At 37.9% G+C, this 23,092-nt stretch overlaps 1 protein-coding gene across 1 annotated transcript in view; it reads right to left on the bottom strand.

Annotated features, from left to right (window-relative positions):
• The window catches only part of Nadk2 (NAD kinase 2, mitochondrial), a 33,148-nt gene extending 12,287 nt beyond the window's left edge, over nucleotides 1-20,861 (bottom strand). The window contains exons 1-4 of the mRNA XM_089735584.1: nucleotides 20,492-20,861; nucleotides 8,349-8,493; nucleotides 5,044-5,208; nucleotides 346-447 (exon numbers count right to left, since the gene is read on the bottom strand). Of these exons, the coding sequence (XP_089591710.1) occupies nucleotides 346-447; nucleotides 5,044-5,208; nucleotides 8,349-8,493; nucleotides 20,492-20,540 (461 nt within the window). The 5' untranslated portion in view covers nucleotides 20,541-20,861. The remainder of the gene's footprint in view (nucleotides 1-345; nucleotides 448-5,043; nucleotides 5,209-8,348; nucleotides 8,494-20,491) is intronic.
• Nucleotides 20,862-23,092: the final 2,231 nt, after the last annotated feature.

Below are 23,092 nucleotides of genomic sequence, written 5' to 3'. Positions count from 1 at the left end.
TATCATCAACGCAGTCGAAGCCAATTAAATATTGCATCATTAAGGTTAATTAAAAAAAAACTGTTAAGATCAGAGATCAGATCATGACATTTTTTTTACTTGAGACCACACGAGGATCACCTTTCACGTCACCAAACAAAAATCAAAATCGGTTCACCTACAAAAACATCTGAGATAACAACATACAATATATAAAAAAATACAGTCGAATTGAGAACATCCTCATTCTTTCTGAAGTCTGTTAAAAACGAAAATTATTTCACAAGCTGACGGAGACATTGGTGCTCAACTGTTTTTTTTTTTTATACTAAGGAAAACCAACAGAAACTTGGGTGTCCTACTTACTTGGGATCTCGGACTCTTGAGGCTGCCAATAAAAATGTTCCGTCCCCACCACAGGGCACCACAACGTCGCACCACTTTATCAATTCATCATTGTACGTACGTCTGGAATGAATAGGAAATTTATCATCATCCGCTGTTTAATCTATACAGAACCCTACAGATACCAAACTGCCATGTCTGCTCCTAAGTCAGAACAACCGATCGACACATCCCTACGTGATTAATAATCAATTAACAAGTAATAGAATTAACATTGGGTGTATTTTATAAATTTTTAAGATTTGGACTAACCATGAATGCGGTACACTATCATATGCCTTTTGGTAATCGATGTATGCAAAATATAGATTTCTATGTGATTGTTTTACTTGAGTATGTATTTCTGTATCTATGACTAGTTGTTCTTTACAGCCCCTTGATCCTTTCCTGCAACCTTTTTGCTCTTCTGCTATTACTTTATTATGAGTGAGATGTGCATTTATTTTGTGTGAAATTATGGATGTGAGTAGTTTGTAGAGTGTAGGGAGGCATGTAATTGGTCGGTATTTAGCTGGATTATCTGTGTCTGTGTCTTTGGGTTTGAGGTAGGTGTTGCCATGTGTTAGAAACATAGGTAGTGTGTTTGGTTCCTGGATTATTTTATTGAAGGCTTTTGCAATATGTCTGTGTGTTGATGTAAAATATTTCAACCAATAATTATGTATTTTGTCTGGTCCCGGTGTCTTCCAATTGAGTGTCCTTTTTATTGCTAGTTCTATATCTATCCTATCAATTGTAACTTCTAACATCGGGTCTACATGTTGAGTTTTATTTAGTTCTGTTTTGATCCATTCTGCTTCGTTATTATGCTCTATTGGTTTTGACCATATATTCTCCCAGAATGTCTGTATTTCTGTAATATCGGGTAGATTTTTAACAACCGCTTCTCTATTAAAGTTCCTATAAAATACCTTCTGATTTGTGTTAAACATCATATTATCCCTATGACGTTGATTAGACTTTCTGTACCTACGTAATCTTTTTGACAATGCTTGAAGTCTTTGTGTTTTTTTATCCATGATTTCTATTGCTTCTTCTTTATTCTTAAACAAAATTCCCATCTTAACTTGCTTTTTCGTGCTTAGATTACCTGCAATAAACTGATTTAATCTTCCTATTTCCTGTCTTAAAAATGCTATGTTATTTTCTATACGTATTTCCCATGCTGGTTTTGAGTTACTTGTTGTTCTAGGGGCTATTTCTGTATATGTCATTTGCTTATTCTTATTGGTATGAATTGTTGTGGCAGTCATTGCTGCACTATATATAAGATCATGTACTTCTTCTATGGTTGGATTTGTGATATTTGTCAGTTTGTTATCTACCAGAATATTTAGTATTTTTACTGTACTTATCGATTTATGTTATATTTTTAATTTTGACAAAGTTGGTCGTAGTGTGGGATCAATTCCTTTGTATTTTATGAAGTTCTCGTTAAAAATCTGTTCTATTTGTTGTATGCTCTCTGTAGTATCAGGTTGGTCTGTTTGGGTATGTGATGCTTGTTTATGTGCAGATGGTGTGTGTGATAGTGTGTATGAGGGTGTAAGCAAAAGGTCTGTTATTTGTGAGTCTGTCGATGGTGTGTGTACTATGTATTCTGTTGAGTTAAATGTATTTCGGTTATTTGTATCGTGTGAACCATGTTGAGTACTGTGTATTATGTTTTCCTGATTTATGGGAGGTGAGTTAGTAGGATTTGTAGACACTGAAGTTAAACTATGTAGATTTTGTTCTACTCCGGTCTTAATTATTTCCCTTTCTGCGGCTGAGATTCTATTATTGCGGTGTATAACTCGCACCTGATCTGCTAAACGTTGTTCTGATATTATGTGAAGGTCTGGGTATATGTCAATGAATTTCGTGTAGAGTGCTAGGCGATATCCTGTAAGATTACTTTCGTAATTTGTAACCGTGTAATAGCAGCGAAGTAGTTGTTTATTTACTTCGTCCGTCCACTTCATTCGCTGCCTGTTTCTGCCAGCAAGGGTGGTTGCAGGTAGCATGTCCTGCAAAACACTTCTTGCTGATTCCTGTTGAGTGTCTGGTGTAAGTGTGATTTGTGTTTCGGCTGTAGTAGCTTGGTTGGTCGTGACCCGCCTGTTCAATCTACGACCACTGGCGGTCCGCATGCTGCCACGACCAGCGCCAGCTCCAGACGTGCCCTGGCGACCTCCAGGTAGCGGCCCTATACGTATATTTATTTCTTGATTCTCCATTTTTTGTGGGTTCCCAGAGCCATGTTAGCCGCGCCAGTAACATTATATCGCGTGTCCGCCCCCCACGTGAGTCTGGTGTTCGACTCGGACGTATGGTTGGATTATAGGGGGCTTATTATTATTATTATTATTAAAGAGTAGTCGTTAGATGGTCAATGTCACCATCGATCTTGGAACGTGAGGTCTAAATCTCAAATGTATTGCATGACACTTATCTCGCCCTCAAACAAATTAAGGCTGAAATAGGCCAATTGGTAGTACCAACTGCTGTGAACTTACAATACGTTCTAACACCAGTAAATGTTAGTTTGCGATCACAATACGCTGATATTATATAGTTTATTTTTATGACCATGCTATAAAGAAGAAAAATACATACTTTATTGCACACTAACACACAATTAACATTAAAAAACAGTCAACAACCAGACATGTACATTAACCAGATATGTACAAAAGGCGGTCTTATCGCTAAAAGTGAACTATTTCAGAAAACCATTTAATTTACCCAAATTCTTTGAAAGGTTAATGATACAACAGGTATGTTGCGGTGTACTATTTTTTTTATTGCTTAGATGGGTAGACGAGCTCACAGCACACCTGCTGTTAAGTGGTTACTAGAGCCCATAGACATCTACAACGTAAATGCGCCACCCACCTTGAGATATAAGTTCTAAGGCCTCAAGTATAGTTACAACGGCTGCCTCACCCTTCGAACCGAAACGCATTACTGCTTCACGGCAGAAATAGGCAGGGTGGTGGTACCTACCCGCTCGGATACATTAATACAATAATACATTATTAAAGAAAAAACATACATACAATAAATAGATATATACCTACCGGTGGTACCGTTATGGTGAGTGGTTTTGTCGCTAGTGGACGTCAACAAAGCCAGAGGTGCAGCCAAGTGGTTCCCTACTGCTGAATGCTCTTCGCAAACCTCGTTTGAATAAGGCAATGCCATAGCTAGCCAAGACCGAATCCTAAGACACGTCACCGGGCGGTGGTTCCCTTCAGATCTTACCACCATCCACAGTAACTTCGTTTTGGAGTTAATATTTGTGCCAACCATTCGCATCATTGGCCCGGTATCCAAAGATTTTACAAATCGGGCCAATGATCAATTCCAACAATAATGTTGGCCCCAAAAGTATGCGGAATTCGCCAATATTCAAACTGTCCATCATATTTAATCGCCTCTGATGAAGACGACATGAACAAATGGGACAAATAAAGCCAATTGTTTACAAGGTGAACGCGTCAAATGTTCGTGCTCCGTCAATTGTTTTCAATGTAATTACGGAACATACTTAAGAATGAAATTATTACTTGTTATCAACTCATTTGTTTTCATTTTTAAAACCCGGCGCCGAAACCGAATTTTAATCTCTCCTTTTTTTTCTCCTTCTCCATGAAACATGATTATCTACTTATTATATAGTGTATTTTTTTTTGTTGCCCCTGTAGGCAGACGAGCATACGGCCCACCCGATGGTGAGTGGTTACCGTCGCCCATGGACTTCAGCAATGCCAGGGACAGAGCCAAGCCGCTGCCTAGCGCTTAATACTCTCCACAAGCCTCTTTTGAAGAAAGACGCTCGGGAAACACCGTGGAGGGGAGCTCATTCCATAGCCGGATGGTACGTGGCAAAAAAGACCTCTGGAAACGCACTGTCGATGAACGCAGCGGTTCCAGATAATATGGATGAACCCTGCTCCGATGGCGGGAGGTGCGATGATAAAAAGGAGATCAGCGGATCATTTCAAACAATTCCTCAGAGCACTCCCCAGCAGAGTATTATATTAATGTCTCATTATTATTTTTATAAAAGCCGTTTTTTTCTAACATTATTAATGTTTAAATAGCCCTGATCTTGTACCAGCCAGTATTATAATCAATTAGTTTTGTATGCCTTGTAGCGAGTAGCGCTACAAATGCTTGGACTTCTAGTTTTACAACAAGGTGATTACCAAGAGCACTCCTTAGAATAACAATTACAAATAGCACTAGAAAATAACCTTTAACCGATAAAGCCAAACGCGCCCCTAAAATTTCTTATCCGCATTCATCATCAACTTCTCCAAACTTTTTTTTCCACCTAAGCTGATAGCCTTGAGAAGTTATATCAGCGTTATCCTAGCGTGTAGGTGAGCTCTCGGGGCTCAAGCCAGGAGATGTTGCTAACACTGGCCCTGGCAAGAACAGTACTTCGCAGAATCTACCACCGGATCGAAAACGCGACCCACTGAGAAGATCCGGCGAGAAACTCAATGGGCTGTGTCTATGGGTTAGTTTACTCGCCGAATCCTTCGTCCTAAGCGACGGGTTCGATGAGAACGATGACCGGTGCTTGAGGTACCCAAAAGTACTGTCAGTGGATAGGGAGGATGCGATATGAAATGTTTAGGGCTGTCAATAAAATACATAATTCTTCACCTGCTAGCCATTTCAACCTTGATGCCCATGTCCTTGAGATTTTTCGCGATGCCCTCCTCAAACGCCTTCTGTTCTCTGTGGTTCGCCATGATCATGTCGTAGTCCGAACCGCGCTGCCTCAATATCTTCTCCAACTCCACGTCCGATATATTATCGTGACTATGTCTGAGAACAAAGATCATACAAGACTCGGTCAGTTTACGGTGTTCGTTTGGCCCCAATCTGACGAGTGCATAAGTGGAAGATATTACAAAACTCCACCAGACAGAGACATACAAGAGACCGATTTAATATAGTGAAATAGTTCCCAAAGGGGGTCCTAGTATCGTGAAGTCGTCGTGGCCTAAAGGATAAGACGTGCGGTGCATTCGTATCTAGCGATGCAACGGTGTTCGAGTCCCGCAGGTGGGTACCAATTTTTCTAATGAAATACGTACTTAACAAATGTTCACGATTGACTTCCACGGTGAAGGAATAACATCGTGTAATAAAAATCAAACCCACAAAATTATAATTTGCGTAATTACTGGTGGTAGGACCTCTTGTGAGTCCGCACGGGTAGGTACCACCGCCCTGCCTATTTCTGCCGTGAAGCAGTAATGCGTTTCGGTTTGTTGGGTGGGGCAGCCGTCGTAACTATACTGAGACCTTAGGACTTATATTTCAAGGTGGGTGGCGCATTTACGTTGTAGATGTATATGGGCTCCAGTAACCACTTAACACCAGGCTGTGAGCTCGTCCACCCATCTAAGCAATAAAAAAAAGAAGAAACATCATCAAACAGCGGAGCTCGGTATAATGATGGTTTCTTCTATATAGTATTCCTACTGACGGCAGATGCATAAAGGGAGGTCATAGAAAAATTTCGTTTACGGATGAGAAAATTTTTACAATTAAGCAACATTTTAACAAACAAAGTGACCGTATTTATGCTCAAAGCTCTAAGGAAGCTTCCCAATTAGTCGACAGAGTGCAACGTGGGCACTATCCGACTTCAGTGATGGTTTGGTGGGGTATTAGCTATGAAGGAGTGACTGAGCCATACTTTTGTGAAAAAGGTATCAAAACATCGGCACAAGTGTATCAATATACCATTATTGAGAAGGTAGTGAAGCCCCTTAACAACACCATGTTCAATAATCAAGAATGGTCCTTCCAGCAAGACTCGGGGCCAGGTCATAAAGCTCGGTGTACGCAGTCTTGGTTGGAAACGAAAGTTTCGGACTTCATCAGAGCTGAAGAGACTGAGACTGACCGTCGTCTAGTCCCGATCTTAATCCGCTGGATTATGATTTATGGTCAGTTTTAGAGAGTACGCCTTGCTCTAAACGCTATGATAATTTGGAGTCCCTAAAACAATCCGTACGATTGGCAGTGAAAAATTTTCCCATGGAAAGAGTGCGTGCTTCTATTGATAACTGGCCTCAGCGTTTAAAGGACTGTATTGCAGCCAATGGAGACCACTTCGAATAAGCTTTTTATACTTTAACTTGTTTTATATTTATGTATTAAACTAACACACTGTAAAAGTAATAAATGTTATTTGCAATAGAATTTTTTTTTCCTTTGTCTCAGTATTTATGGCAAGATTCCCTACACCAGTTGCGGGGGCGTTAATGATGAGAATCTTTGTGGGGATGAGAAATAATAATGTTAATTTTAAACGCCCAGCGAAGCGGGCGGTACGGCTAGTTAATTAATAAACTTGTTTTAGTTCATGCCTTTGTTGGACAACACATTTTGAATAAAAGCGTCGTTTTCAACACCGAAAAACCCATTTTTTTTCTTTTTCTTTTTATTGCTCTTTTAACAAACAAACAAGTTAAGTACAATTTTAATTGTCAATTGTCATTTATGCATTTATTATTATTCATGAAGCCTTGACTAACCAACGCTACATCAGTGAAAACCCAGTTTCGTCATTAACAAATCTATTTTTACACGCGCATATAACATCAATAACAAAACAATCTTAAAAATAAAATAATGTGTATACATAATAATAATAAAAAACAACGGCCAATCAATCGAGTTCAATTAATCATACGCAGTACACGAGAAATACGCGCTATCTTAAAAGTTCACATCGAGAGGTCGATACAACTGGTTTTAATTGGTGCAACTTAACTGTTAATGTAATTGTATATTACACGTCATCTCGGATCCTCCCGATCCACTAACGGTGCTTTTAGGTACTTCAAGCACCGGTCACCGTTCTCGTCGAACCCGTCGCTTGCGACGAAGGGCTCGACGAGTAAATTAACCCTCAGACACATCCCACTGAGTTTCTCGCCGGATCTTCTCAGTGGGTCTCGTTTCCGATCCGGTGGTAGATTCTGCGAGGGACTGCTCTCGCTAGGGTTAGTGTTAGCAACGTCGTCAGATTTGAGTCCCCGTGAGCTCATCTACTAGCCACGGTTACGCTGAAATAGCCTCTCAAGGCTATCAGTTTAGGTAGGAAAAAAAAAATTGTAATTGTACGTTTAGTGCGAGTTTTTTAACGTTCTCGTTAGCGTAAAAGTTACTTCATGTTTGTATGCAGTTGGAACAGAGAGACTATTCGTGACAGGGAAGATCGAGGGAAAGAGACAGCGTGGGCGCAGTCCGACAAGGTGGTTCGACCAAATCCGCACCACACTAGAGATCCCATTCCACGACGCCCTTCATGCGGCCAATGATCGGAGGCGCTGGCGGGACATTACAAGGAGCAAAATCTTGTCGACATATAACGGTCACGACCCTCAGCAGTGAGGAACGCGAGGAGGAGGAGAAGGAACAGCGCCCCTAGCGGCAAACGTACGCAAACGTTCCAACTCCATACAAATTTGAGTTAACTTTTACGCTATCGAGAACGTTAAAAAACTCTCACTATTTGCGAGATTTCGACATCATCATGTCACGTCTCAAACTGAGCGGCAGTTTTGAGGTTGTAATGTCTATGAACTCAGTTGAGCACTTAATATATTTTTAGTATATTATTTTCAACACAAATAAACCTTTTTGAAAATCCCTTTAATATAACGTTTTTTTTCCACATTTTTTGATATTGCTTAAATTGGAAGAGCTCACAGCGCACCTGGTGTTAAGTGGTTACTGGAGCCCATAGACATTTACAACGTAAATGCGCCACCCACCTTGAAATATAAGTTCTAAGATCTCAGTATAGTTACAACGGCTGCCCCGCTCTTCAAACCGAAACGCATTACTGCTTCACGGCAGAAACAGGCAGGGCGGTGGTACCCACCCGCGCGGACTCACAAGAGGTTCTACCACCAGTAAATGATGCATGCATGCATGATACTCACTTTTCGTAGTCGTATCTTGTGGCCTTTGAAACAATGAGACATTTGTCCATTTTCATTTTCGGGTCTAGTTCTTTTGAGGCCGAACTCCCACGACGCTTCGGAGACCGCGACGGTAAATCATTCGTCAGGTCTTTATTACGAAGACCTGTAAAAGGAGACGATTTGATTATTTTAATTTTTTTATTGCTTAGATGGGTGGACGAGCTCACGGCCCCACACCCACCTAGACACATTAGTTCTAAGGTCTCAGTTTTTACAGTACAACGGCTGCCTCACCTTTCAAACCGAAACGCATTACTGCTTCACGGCAGAAATAGGCAGGGTGGTGAGACCTACCCGTGCGGACTCACAAAACATCCTACCACCAGTTCGGTGTTTTGATCAAATATTCCGCCACGGAGGCAACATTTAGCTCGCATTTTTTATGTATCTCGTAACTTTCTGACGTTTAAGATTATAAATAGACCACATACATCGAAACTATACTTAGCAGATCGCCGAGAAAGCTTTACGGATCTCTCGTCCGATTCCAATGCTCATATTACGAACAGAGAAACATACTTAGAATGCATTCGAAAAAGCAACTTTCCATCCGCCATCGATCTCCTACTTTAGTGATACGTTTTTTTTTCCTACCTATTCGCTGGTAAGCTTTTTCCCTACTTTTTTTTCCTCACTATTGGCTGGTAAGCTTTTTCACTACCTTTTTTCCCTACCTATTTGCGGGTAAGCTTTTTCCCTACTTTTTTTTCCTAACTATTCGCTGGTAAGCTTTTTCCCTACATATTCGCTGGTAATTCCCTAAGAGGCTACGCCCGGACGGGTAGGTGAGCTCACAGGCTCGACCTGAGAGAATTTGCTAACACTAGCCCTAGCAAGAGCAGTACTTGGCAGAATCTACGACTGGATCGGAATAGCAACCCACTGAGAAGATCCGACGAGAAACTTAGGGGGCAAGTGATACACAAAGTTTCGCGACAAAATAAAGATTATGCAATAGAGATTAAATATTTTTTTGTTACAATTTGACACATAAAAACAAATTATTGGCCTTCACATGTAGCCTACATGTTTAGTTTTAGATAAAAACAAAACATAAAATAAAATACGCGAAATTGTAATTGTGTTATCATGAAGCGCATCACTAATCGCTCAAGGACACAAAATTATTGTTGGACAATAATTTTAATCCTATTTGTCGTTTTATCTTTCGATATTTTTTCTTGTAAGTACCCTTTTCGCAAAAAAACTTTTAAATTTTAGCGGGAAATTCGAACAGTGTTTTCGATCACTATCTGTAAAAATATAGTTTCTATTTTAAAATTAATATTTATTATCTTTTTTTTAAGTATGTCTACGGGTTTTAAGTGCAAGACTGTTTTTATTTATTTGTTAGACAGTCTTAAATTCTTTTTCACTAATCAAATAATACGGAAATCTATACATAAGATAAATAGGCAAAGAAAATCATTTAGGTATCCATTAGTCTCCTTCTGGTTGTCAATTGTCTTTTTTTTTGTTTGGGAACTATTGACGAAAGCTTTAGTGTCAGCATTCCTCAGTCAGTTATTATTTAAATATCGTTATTAAGAAACTACCACCGAAAAAGAGGAAAGTTATATGTTTAGTTAATTCGAATCTATAGCTATTGGGTGTTTGCGCTGGCGACGAAGGGCTCGACGAGTTAATTAACTCACAGACACAGCCCACTGAGCTTCTCGCCGGATCTTCTCAGTGGGTCGCGTTTCCGATCCGGTGGTAGATTCCGCGATGGACTGCTCTCGCTAGGGTTAGTGTTAGCAACGTCGTCAGATTTGAGTCCCCGTGAGCTCACCTACTCGTTCTACGGATCCAGTATAACCCCTCAATGTTACAATGTTTTACTGGTGGTAGGACCTCTTGTGAGTCCGCGCGGGTAGGTACCACCACCCTGCCTATTTCTGCCGTGAAGCAGTAATGCGTTTCGGTTTGAAGGGTGGGGCAGCCGTTGTAACTATAGTTGAGACCTTAGAACTTTTATCTCAAGGTGGGTGGCGCATTTACGTTGTAGATGTCTATGGGCTCCAGTAACCACTTAACACCAGGTGGGCTGTGGTGGCCCATCTAAGCAATAAAAAAATAAAAAATTGAATTGGGATCATTGACTGCACGCTAGCTTTCAATATAATTTCAAAAACAAATTTGATAATTAAAAACGTTCACACGCCTCGTGGAAGTGATTGAACGTTTAAGTAAACATTTTTTATAACACGTTTATCATTCGTTGTTAATAATTATTTGCTGACATTATCGATAAGTTATTTGCGTAATTCTCAGCTTTTTTTTAAGGGATTTTATGACCTGGTAACTAAGACCTTTAGGTCAAGCCTTATTTTAATTTGAATGATACGTAACTTTTTTATATGAAAATGATATTATGAAATGAAATGAAGTTGATTATTATGAAACAGCATGAAGTGAAATGAAAACGAAATGAAATGACATGAGATGAAATGATATGGGATGAAGTATAATCTCAGCAAAATGGTGGTCATTTACTGAGATTTTTTCAGTGGACTTTTTGGAGGATCCCGGGAAGTTACATCCAGCGGCTTTGTTTCATTTTCCCACACAGATATTAAACAGTTAATATCACTTTCACAGATATTAAACAGTTAATAAACCACCATTATTACAACACATTTAAACCCGAAGAAACACTAAATAGACAAAATAAAACAAATCACACAACTTCACTCCTCGCGTTCCCGCCAAAAAGTCCCGTAATTGTCAGCCCACAATATCTGCTACAGATTAACGTTACATTTTGTTGATTACGCTGACGCGACGTTTTGGCGTCACTAGTGCGTAATGCTAGTCGTTTTTAAATCACTTTTAACAAAAGACATTGTCATCGAAACACCAATTTCATCTTTTTTTTTGTTGTTGGATAGATGGTTGGACGAGCTCACAGCCCGCCTGGTGTTAAGTGGTTACCGGAACCCATACATACACATCTACAACGTAAATACCGCCAACCACCTTGAGATATGAGTTCTAAAGTCTCAGTATAGTTACAACGGCTGCCCCACCCTTCAAACCGAAACGCATTACTGCTTCACGGCAGAACTAGGCAGGAAGGTACCACCACCTACCCGTGTGGACTCACAAGACGTCCTACCATCAGTAATTACGCAAATTAGAATTTTTCGGATTTGATTTTTATTACACGATGTTATTCCTTCACCGTGGAAGTCAATCGTGAACATTTGTTAAGTACGTATTTAATTAGAAAATTGGTACCCGCCTGCGGGATTCGAACATCGTGGCATCGCTAGATACAAATTCACCGGACGTCTTATCCGTTAGGCCTGCACTTGTCGTACAAAATTCACAAAAAAATTAAACATACAATTATTCCTGTAGGATTAGTATGCAAAAGGAAGGAACTATGGAAAAGTCACTAGTTTGATCCACGTAGAAATTCTATCAATCAATGTTCCACAGACCTCTTTGGAATAACATATAGTTCTGGTCTTATCATTACTTTTTCCGAGAACGTTTTTCAGCTAATTTATAAGTCTTATCCGATACTAACAATCTTAATCATTAGAATCCAGTGATCCTACTAAATAATATCATAAGTACAAACGCTTCTGATGATGCCTATTTTATTACACTTAACATACAAAGATAGGGTTATACATTGTTGCACATCAAAACACAACTTACACTGAAAAACATTTAAACAGGCAACTATAGTTGAACGATTGGCAGTATCTTCCGAAGAACCGTTTTTATTTTCAGAAACTCTAAAATTATACACCATTTACATGATTTTAAATAATAAACAAGATACAATATTTACAGTGGTGTATCAAAATAGACTAAATCATTTTTCTTTCGGCTTCTTCTTTAACGCAAAAACTACTGGACAGATTCAAATAAAACTTCGCAATGTAATGGCATATGGGCGGCAATGTCGCACGATCAATGAACCCACTGAGTTTCTCGCCAGATCTACTCAGTGGGTCGCGATTTTAATCTGGTGATTGATTCAACGAAACACCCAAATTCGATAAAGCGGCGCGACACCAGAACCCTCTCATTGTGGCCGCCGGTAACTACATTCCCGATCCTACGGACAGAATGGAAAGCAGTCGACGTCGCCCCAAACACGTCAGTCATTTCGGATCCTCCCGATCCACTAACGGTGCTTTTAGGTACCTCAAGCACCGGTCATCGTTCTCGTCGAACCCGTCGCTTGCGACGAAGGACTCGGCGAGTACATTAACGCACAGACACAGCCCACTGAGTTTCTCAGTGACCCACTGATCCAGAGTTGCCAACACTGGCCATCAAGAGCAGCGTTTCGTTTTTTTTTTTCCTACCTAATCTAATAGCCTTGAAATAGCTTCTATATCAGCTTCACCTTTACATGTAGGTGAACTCACGGGGCTCAAACTTGACGACGTTGCTAACACGAACCCTAGCAAGAGCCGTGCTTCGCAGACTCTACCACCGGATCGGAAACGCGACCCACTGAGAAGATCCGGCGAGTAAACTCAGTGGACTATGTCTGTGGGTCAATTTACTCGTGGAGCCCTTCGTCGCAAGCGACGGGTTCGACGAGAACGTTGACCGGATAATTTAGAAAATGAAAAATACTTTAAGGAAGACGATCGCTGGCCCGGCGTCCCGAGGGGGAGGGTGATGGGAGAGATGTGCTCCGCACTAAACGCTTCACTCTCCTCCCCTTGCCTTTTCATGAGTTCTGTCTCATGCGAGGGTTGGACGTTGGTTGTTGAGCGACAGGAGGTTTTAGTCAGTTCGACTCCGACATGCCCCACCCTCCATCCCCAGTGGAGGGTGGGAGTCCGGCGATTTCCTCCTGACAAAAAAAAAAAAAAAAGCGATTTCCTTTTCATCTCATATACCGAATACATTAAGGAGAATTACCTATATTGTGATAACGTCACTCGATAACGTTTTTAATAACATCCGGAATAATTATCAACAATAAAATAATTGATTACATCAGATGAATCGTGAAAACTTAATTTTTACGAACAAAACGCGATTATAAATTACGTAATCAAGTTGACTGATAACTAACTGATAGATTGTAATATTTTGTATTTTCAAAGAAATAATCAGTAAAGGGCACGATATAAAAAAAAATACAAACTTTCTTGTGATAACAAAAAACAGACTGCGTTTTCATTTAACATTAAAATTAGTGGTTCGCGGTTAATTCCTGTTTTTTTTTTGTTCTTTTTTATATGTATATTTTTTTATTACGCTTGTAGGCAGACGAGCACACGGCCCACCTGATGGTGAGTGGTTACCGTCGCCCATAGACTTCATAGACTTCAGCAATGTCAGGGGCAGAGCCTAGCCGCTGCCTACCGAAAACCTTTTTTATATAGGTACTTCACTTAATTACAAATGCACTCATTCTAAAAGATAATTCATGACGTTACGATAACGAAGTGATAAAGCCGTGTAAAATTAATATTTGATATACATATTTAAGAGATGAATATTTGAGAAACGCGTGTGGGATATTTTCTACGGTTTTCGCGTGTCGTAGAAGATTATTAAAACTAGTTTTAAAGTTTAGCTAGATGATGACCGAGCTTTGCTCAGTTTTTTTTTTGATAACGCCATCTTGTTGTGTCTTTAAAGCGGTTAGTTGCCCTCAATTAAGAAAAATAGTATTATTATTCGCCAATAGATGTCGGGAAGAGTTGATTATTGAAAACACGAATAAAACAACGTTTTCTGAAAATAAATCGTAGCTAGATAGATTGATCGCCCCGAAATCCCCTGTATACTAAATTTTATGAAAATCGTTGGAGCCGTTTCCGAGATTCAGATTATATACATATATATATATGTATATTAATATACAAGAATTGCTCGTTTATAGGTATAAGATAAAATATATTGACCTTTCAAATACTTTACAGTAAAGCATTTTATTGGAATACACTAGCTGACACGACAAACGCTGTTTTGCCATAATATACATTATTCCTAGGAAATATTATTTTTGGAGTGAACCACCCTCAACACCGAAAAAATGATTTTGTTGTAAAAAAGCGTGGGTTGCTTTTCAGGATATTATCAAAATAACCCTTCTACTCATATTCATTCATTCATTCGTTCATAAAATATTTATAACTATTGATACCATACACCCTACGCTTTTTTACAATAAAATCATTTTTTCTTACAATATTTTTAATTCAAATTTATTAAAATTTATTTTCTATTTTTTAGTTGGATTTTCTATAGAAGCGTATTTTGTTAGCTTTTTTTAAACTATTATTTATTTTTCATTTTTTTGTTGAATTTAAATTTCTTCAATAATTTTTTTTCAATTTTTTTTAATTATTGAATTGTCATCGGTCTTTAATAAGTATACCAAACATACATACGTCTGAAGCTAATAAAAGCGTTTTAAAAGAGACATTAATTATTCTGACATTAAAATTAAGAACAGCACGTGCACACTGAAGCATTGTTCACGATCCAACCACGGATAAACCGGGTCAATGGTTCAAATACGAATTGCGTAATGCGTTTAATAATGACCTGCTAATAAGGCTAGTTTTTTTGTGATAGTGAATGAAGATTAGCGACGGTATTTGGCTGGTGATGTCTAAGAGCTCACCGTCCTCATGAAACTCATATCGGTGGAAGATTAGTGGCGGTATTTGGCTGGTGATGTCTAAGAGCTCCAATATAGACTTAAGAATATTATGAACTACATAACTAAAATACTTATTATTCTCACAAAGCCGCCGTGGACTAAGATACGTCTTTCCGGATGCCCCGGATCTACTCTTAGTGTTTTTGGGCTCTTCAAGCACCGGTCACCGTCCTCGTGAGACTCATCGATTATGACGGAAAATTCGACATGCGAACTAGCCCATAGTCTAAGTTTCTCGCCGGAACTTTTCAGTGGGTCGCGATTCCGATCCGCTGGCAGTTTTAACAAAACACTGCTCTTGCTAACGTCAGTATTACCAATTCTCTCAGGTTCGAGCGCTTGTTTTTCTTTTTTTTATTGCCCTTGTAGGCAGGTGGTTACCGTCGCCCATGGACTTCAGGAATTCCAGGGGCAGAGCCAAGCCGCTGCCTACCGCTTAATACTCTCCACAAGCCTCGTTTGAAGAAGGATATGTCATAGCGCTCGGGAAACACCGTGGAGGGGAGCTCATTCCAAAGCCGGATGGTAGGTACGTGGCAAAACATACCTCTGGAAACGCACTGTGGATGACCGCAGTGGCTCCAGGTAATATGGATGAACTCTACTCCGATGGCGGGCGGTGCGATGGTAAAAACAATATGAAGGTATCATCTCGAACAATTCCTCAAAGCACTAATTGTTTTAGTAACTAGCTGACCCGGCAGACTTCGTATCAATCGATAAATAAAAGACAAAAGGAGTCCGTCCGATGGGGGACACATCATAGGACAAACAAAATTGTTATTTTTATTTAATTCCGAGCATTTTCGTATTTATCTACCTTTTAAACCTTCTCTGGACTTCCACAAATAATTCAAGACCAAAATTAGCCAAATCGGTCCAGCCGTTCTCGAGTTTTAGCGAGACTAACGAACATCAATTCATTTATATATATATATATAGATTGGAATAGCCTCTTAGGCGACCAACGACTGTTCATTGCTTCACGTGAAATCTTCAGAAAACGCTATCTTGTTAATTACCACGAACCGAGATAGCACGCACAAGCAAACATGCACTTATTCGCTGTAATAACAAGCTTATCTTTAAAGGAAATATAAATATTTTGTTTGAGTATTATTTTCACGTGCAGCACGTTGTTTCTCTAACTCATGTGTTAATGTGTTTGTTTATAATTTATGACTAACGTTCCATAGTACTTAGTTATAACTTGTATTTTTTTTAATTATATAATTCCTTTTTAAAGATAGCTCGACTATTATCTGGATCTCAGAATATTTTTTTTTTTGGTCAGGAGGAAATCGCCGGACTTCCGCCCTTTTCTGGGGATACTGGACGGGGTATGTCAGAGTCAAACTGACTAAAACCTCCTGTCGCTCAACAACCAACGTCCAAACCTCGCATGAGACAGAACTCATGACAAGACAAAGGGGGGAAAGTGAAGCGTTTAGTGCTGAGCACATCTCTCCCATCACCCTCCTCCTCGGGACGCCGGACTGGCGGTCGTCGGCGCCACGACCACCAGCCCTCTCGGTCGGCAGACTGTCCGAAGCCCGCCTAGACATACGGTGATTTACACACAGTAAAGGGTTGGAACATATTCACGGTTTCTGGATACGTGACATACCTTCGGAATAGTACCCTCGCGAATGATGAACATTTATTTATTCTTTTATCGTTAAACATCGACTGTAGTATAAATGAAAAGGATTTTTTTTTCTTTCTAATCTTAAATATATATAACGTCAAATAAATAAACACGTCTCCAACATGGAAATGGACAGGCCTTTATTTTTTCAAAGGTTACGCGTAAATCTGCATTGCATGTGACATCATTCTTGGCCACATAACGACACAACTATAATAAAGTTTCCCTTACTTAGTTGTTAGTTAAAACTTTGGATTAAAATAAACATTAAAATATATCCAATGATTTAAATACGTTTCTTTTTTAAATTTAATGTAGACCTGGCACCGCACCGCAAAACCCACAAAATTATAATTTGCGTAATTACTGGTGGTAGGACCTCTTGTAAGTCCACAAGGGTAGGTTTTGAAGTCGTCGTGGCCTAAAGGATAAGACGTCCGGTGCATTCGTATGCAGCGATGCACCGGTGTTCGAGTCCCGCAGGCGGGTACCAATTTTTCTAATGAAATACGTACTCAACAAATGTTCAACGATTGATTTCCGCGGTGAAGGAATAACATCGTGTAATAAAAATCAAACCCGCAAAATTATAATTTGCGTAATTACTGGTGGTAGGACCTCTTGGGAGTCCGCACGGGTAGGTACTACCGCCCTGCCTATTTCTGCCGTGAAACAGTAATGCGTTTCTGTTTGAAGGGTGGGGCAGCCGTTGTAACTATACTGAGACCTTAGAACTCTTATCTCAAGTTGGGTGGCGGCATTTACGTTGTAAATGTCTATGGGCTCCAGTAATCACACCAGGTGTGCTGTGAGCTCGTCCACCTATCTAAGCAATAAAAAATAAATAAAAAATAAACCACTGTCCTACCCTCCTGCCCAAGACAGAACCTGGAAAAGGTGGGAGGGATAACCGCCCTCAACACTCTCCTTTTTTTCTATATAGCCCCCACTTTTTAAGTCTTGTTTGTATCTTAACTACTGACCGTAGAGCATATTGCAAGTACACTCGGATTAGGCAACATCATATCATACACAGGGTGTTTGCTTGGAAGAACTGCCTCATTTGAATTCCCATTTGATTTAATCACTCAGTAATATGTTTTAAGTTGAGAATTATTTTAAATCCAATATTTTAAGACAAAGCTAAAATAGAAAACGTTTTGTTTCTTTGGTTTACAAAAATAACAAGAGCAGGTTTTGCATTGGAATAGAAAGCATTGCTTTGCAAATGATAAGGAAAATAGATTCCGTAACAATAAATTCCAAAGAAATCAAGTTAATACGATATGATAACGTGTTTTTAATCTTTAAATGAGAATAATAATTCCAAGGTCATTAGAATAATATATTTCTGGTCAATGGCATGTTTATTTGTTTTCACACGTTGGTGCAAGTGACGATCTTTTAATTACACTTGTAGACAAATATTTATTTTCCACAACATAAAGTAACTATTAATTGCATTACTATTTTATACACATTACTTGTGATTGAAAATATTGTGGTCAAGGTCATTAGAATAATACAGTCAAACCTGGATAAGCGATAACTGGATAAGTGAGAAAACTCTATAAGTGAGAGTAATAGCCAGGTCCCGTCATTTTAAGCTCCCAAAACCTCTATTAGGGAGAAACAGAAACGTGTGTAAGAGAGAGTCATTTTTCCCTCATGGACCTCCGTAAGTGAGAGTGCTACTTATCTATACCTCTATAAGCGACAGCCGAGCTTTATTTATTTATATTATTTAGCAGGAAAAAAAGACAAAACAAATTACAAATTTAACATCTGCTATTTTATGACTCATTCTTAACTTTCGTGGAACTTCCTACCATTGTTTTTGTATTTTTTCTCGTTAATATTGAACCTATTCGATTTCGTGGAACTAAATAAATTTTTTATTTTATCGCATTCTTTTCGACTGGACACGTGTGCCTGTGTAGCGTCCTGTTTGTCGGCCTTACTCAGTTTATCGTTAATCAATTGCGAAGGAAAGTTCTGTTCTGCATCATGTCAAAACGGAAAATTAAAGTACTGTCATTAAGTGATAAACTTAAAATAGTGAATGCGTTTGAATCCGAAAAATCGCGAAATGAAATTCAGAGGGAGCATTAGCGAGAAACTCGGGTTAGTGAGAAACCTCTATAAGCGAGAATGAGATTGTGCTCCCTTGAACTCTCGCTTATCCAGGTTTGACTGTATATTAAAATACTGTTAAGGAACGTTTGTGCAACAAGGCATATTATAAAGTTAAGGATTATTTACTAGATGGCACTACGTGGGAATGAGGTGCTCGGTCCTGGCCTTTTCATTTTTCATTATTATTATTATTTTTTTAATTGTATTTTTTTGAGTTGTTTTTTCCTTTATTGTAAATATTTTTTTTTATTTAAAGAAAGAAAAGATTTGAGAAAAACAAAAAAAAAAAAGTGTTTCGCCGGTTCTTCTCAGGACTGTGGCTTTTTTTGGAACCGGTAGTAGAGTTAACATTGTTACTTGTATTTTGACATTCAACAAGTGTGTGATACTAACATCTAAGTTGAAATAAATGATTTTGAATTTGAATTTAAATTTGAATTTGTTGGGTGTGCCCAGACTTTAACCCTGTCAAAGTTTAACACTAAAATATTCCTGATACCAGAGTTTTGTATGGCCCAAAGACATTGGCAACACAATGTTAATCCCGAAGCACACCTCAATTATTATTGTAACTATTCCTTCCCTTCCCTTCTCTCCTGACTGTTCAGAATGGAATATGAAAAATTGATTGTAACTGAAATAAGTAGAATGGTGGTACTAGTGTAACCGACTGATTACTGACATACAACCTACCGCCAGTAAAATGATATCACTTATAAAGTTCAGAAATTACAAAAAAATTGGTATTTAAGATTCGATTACCACAAAGCCCTACCAAAAACTGTTTTTTATTAGTATCTTTGGCTTCAGTTTACAGTGAGATTAAAAAAAAACCTTTTTAATCTTTAACTTCCGTATTATTATAACTTATCTTTTATAAATACATATTACATTCCATATTTGCTTAATACTTATTACTGGTGCCATTTTAAGCATATATTATAATGCAACCAAAATATTAGATTATATTTATTTATTTATTGATTGTCATCATAATGCCATAGATTTTTCATGATGCCCATTACAGTACTAGAATTGACATAATTTCATTCATAATTTCCAGGAAACATGTCCGATACTATTTTCTCCTAAGATCACTTTTGCAAAAATCATATATGAAGTATACTAAAAAAAATATTTATAATGAATTTAATTTCTATGATAACTTGCAAATATTATTTTCCTATATCTAAAATATATTTTATTTCCAGAATCATCTTCATTGGAAATGCTGATTTTTTGAGTAGGTAACTAAATTGGTTTTTTGAAGATGTTAATTCTAATTTTAATTAATACTTTTTTGTCATTAAAATGAATTAAATTAGAATTTTAATTTTGGTGTTTATTTTTTGTAAACTTGTAATTGATTGACACATTCATACTGAAATAGAAATAAAAACCGTTTCTGTTATTCCAAGCTTATCATACTAAACCAATATCCAATATATGAATATGCTGATGGAATATCGAATATTTTTATATCATAAATGATCTATTGTAAAACTCCAATGCAATTTTAGTACTAATCAAATTCTTAATGTATGATGTAGTCGTTCTTAGACAGTTTAAATAAATAATTTAAAAACAAAAGTCGCTATATGTAATTTATGCGATAAGCCTGTTTTTGGGGAAGATACTTAAAAACAAAAAAAAAATACTTACGCCGCAAACTTCTCGCTACTGACACGGAGAAATTATTTAACGCCGACATTTTGATAAATTAACCGCTAATTTTATACTTTATTTCACTTGAATTAAGGTTTTGTTATTTAAACTTATAGATTAGCACAGCACATTCACTTATGGTCACAAAATTAACAGTATATAAATTTTAAAGCATGTGTTTCGAATTTTGCAAAAGTGACGTATCTGTGCGATAAATTTATCGTAAGAGGCGCGGCGACAATATAATATTAAACCAATTGCCAATAACCGTCGTGGCGTGGCTGTCCTGAATCTGAAAGATAAGCTATCGCAAATATATTAAGTGTATAATCTATGGCAACGACCCGATACAAAGCTTTGAGAGTTTGACATAACATTTTATTTGACAAATGACTTTAGAATTTTATTGACAGGGATGCCTCTTGTTTCATTCGAAACAAGATAAGGATTTAGGAATCAGTTTAATACATTCCGATTGTTCTAACAAAATATCAAAGATGAACAATTTCGTTTTAGAACATAATAACATAATTACTGACTACATAAAAATTGGTATTATCTTTACCCCATTCCTAATGCCCAATATCTGACATAGGACACGCGTGAATGCACGTATTTTTCACAGTTACCAACACATATTACGAAGGCATAAAGAATGAATTCATACTTTAGAATTGTGAAAAAATCCAGTCTTTTTTTGTTATCCAAATATTTTACTTCTTTTTTACATTTAATCGGCTAGATAAAAAAATAACATGAATGTTAACTAGCTGCTTGTTCAAACATTTTAGTTTCAATGTTAAAATTCATATTACAAACGCGAATTTTATACTAAAAATTGCTTTGCGGGAAATAGACAGAGCATCCCCTTTCAATCGCCTCCCTTATTTAATGCTTCGAACGTTTTAATAAATATCATTAGCGGATTGACACCGTTTCTTCAATCTAGTACTAATTTTATCCAATTTCTCAATAAAAACATCAAAGATTGTACAAATGTTTTCATCATAATTACAGCTTATCCACTGTCTACTGCTGAACATAGATCTCTCCAATTGATGTCCAGTGCGGCCGGTCCGTTCCCACCTGCATCCAAAGTGGCCAAAGGATTTTCACTAGGTTGTCGGTCCATCTAGTACATAGACCGACGACCTTTCTTTTTTTATTCCTACCTATGCTGATAGCCTTCAGAGGCTATTTCAGCATAACCTTAACTAGTAGGTGAGCTCACGGGGCTCAAACCTGACGACGATGCTAACACGAACCCTATCAAGAGCCGTGCTTCGCAGAATCTACCACCGGATCGGAAACGCGACCCACTGAGAAGATCCGGCGAGAAACTCAGTGGGCTGTGTTTGAGAGTTAATTTGCTCGTCGAGCCCTTCGTCGCAAGCGACGGGTTCGACGAGAACGGTGACCGGTGCTAGGGGTATCTAAAAGCAACGTTAGTGGATTGGGAGGATCCGAGATGACGTGTAATGAAGACGATGCTTTTACACCTACAACATTGGCAAATTACCCCATTTCATTACCGACAGTCGATACTTCCACAGCAGATTAGTTACTCGCAACACTATAATTAATAAAACAACATATGAACTGTATAGTTTATTTATTTATTAGTTTCGTTATAAAATCGCTAATATTCAACGTTAAAAGCAATAAATAACAAAATTCAACAAACACTATTCACTTGACTCCCACTATATACATGAGAATTCTTACAGCGCTCCTTCGTCAGATGCTATTGTAATCGATATCGATAAAATTTCATTTCGAATAATGATTCGCATCACTACAAAAACTAGAACCTTACTATTCAATCTAAGCGATCGGACATAAACACATTAGTAGTGTTTAGCACAGAGTCTGGCTTATCGATAACGAACATCACGATCAAATATACATCATAAGAATTCTATTATTTTAACAAATTTTTTATCTTCTTCCAAACACCGTGACAAAGCCAAACCGAAAAGTATCAAAATTTTATTTAATTTGAACCACTCCGTGATCATGATTGTTTTCTTAAATAAAATACAACGAAACGCTAATAGGAAATAATAATAATAAAATTATTAAATAATGTGCAGACACGCATCGAGAGATTTGAAAAGCGAACAATAAATTTTATTTTACTGTGAACATTGCGAGCGTTTAATTCATTGTCTTTATTTTTTTTATTTTTTTAAGGGATATTATGACCTGGTTACTAAGACTTTTAAGTCAAGTCTTATTTTAATTTATATAATCTTATTTTTATGAAAAATTATAATATGGAGTGAAATGAAATGAGATGAAATGGAGATGATTAATTTGAGACATTAATCAACGGGATGAAATTAAATGAAATGGGATTAGATGATATGGGATGAAATGTAATCTCAGTAAAATGGTGGTCATTTACTGAGATTTTTTCAGTGGACTTTTTGGAGGATTCCGAGAAGTTACGCCCAGCGGCTTTGTTTCGTTTTCCCACGTTTGTGCTCTTTCACAGATATTAAACGGTTAATAAACCACCGTTATTACACATTTAAACCTGAAGAAACACTAAATAGAAAATAAAACAAATCACACAACTTCATTCCTCGCGTTTCC

The sequence above is a fragment of the Bombyx mandarina genome, chromosome 02 (genome assembly GCF_030267445.1).
Source record: "Bombyx mandarina strain Sakado chromosome 02, ASM3026744v2".
Classification (NCBI taxonomy): Eukaryota; Metazoa; Arthropoda; class Insecta; order Lepidoptera; family Bombycidae; genus Bombyx; species Bombyx mandarina.
This window is presented reverse-complemented; position numbering and strand designations above follow the sequence as displayed.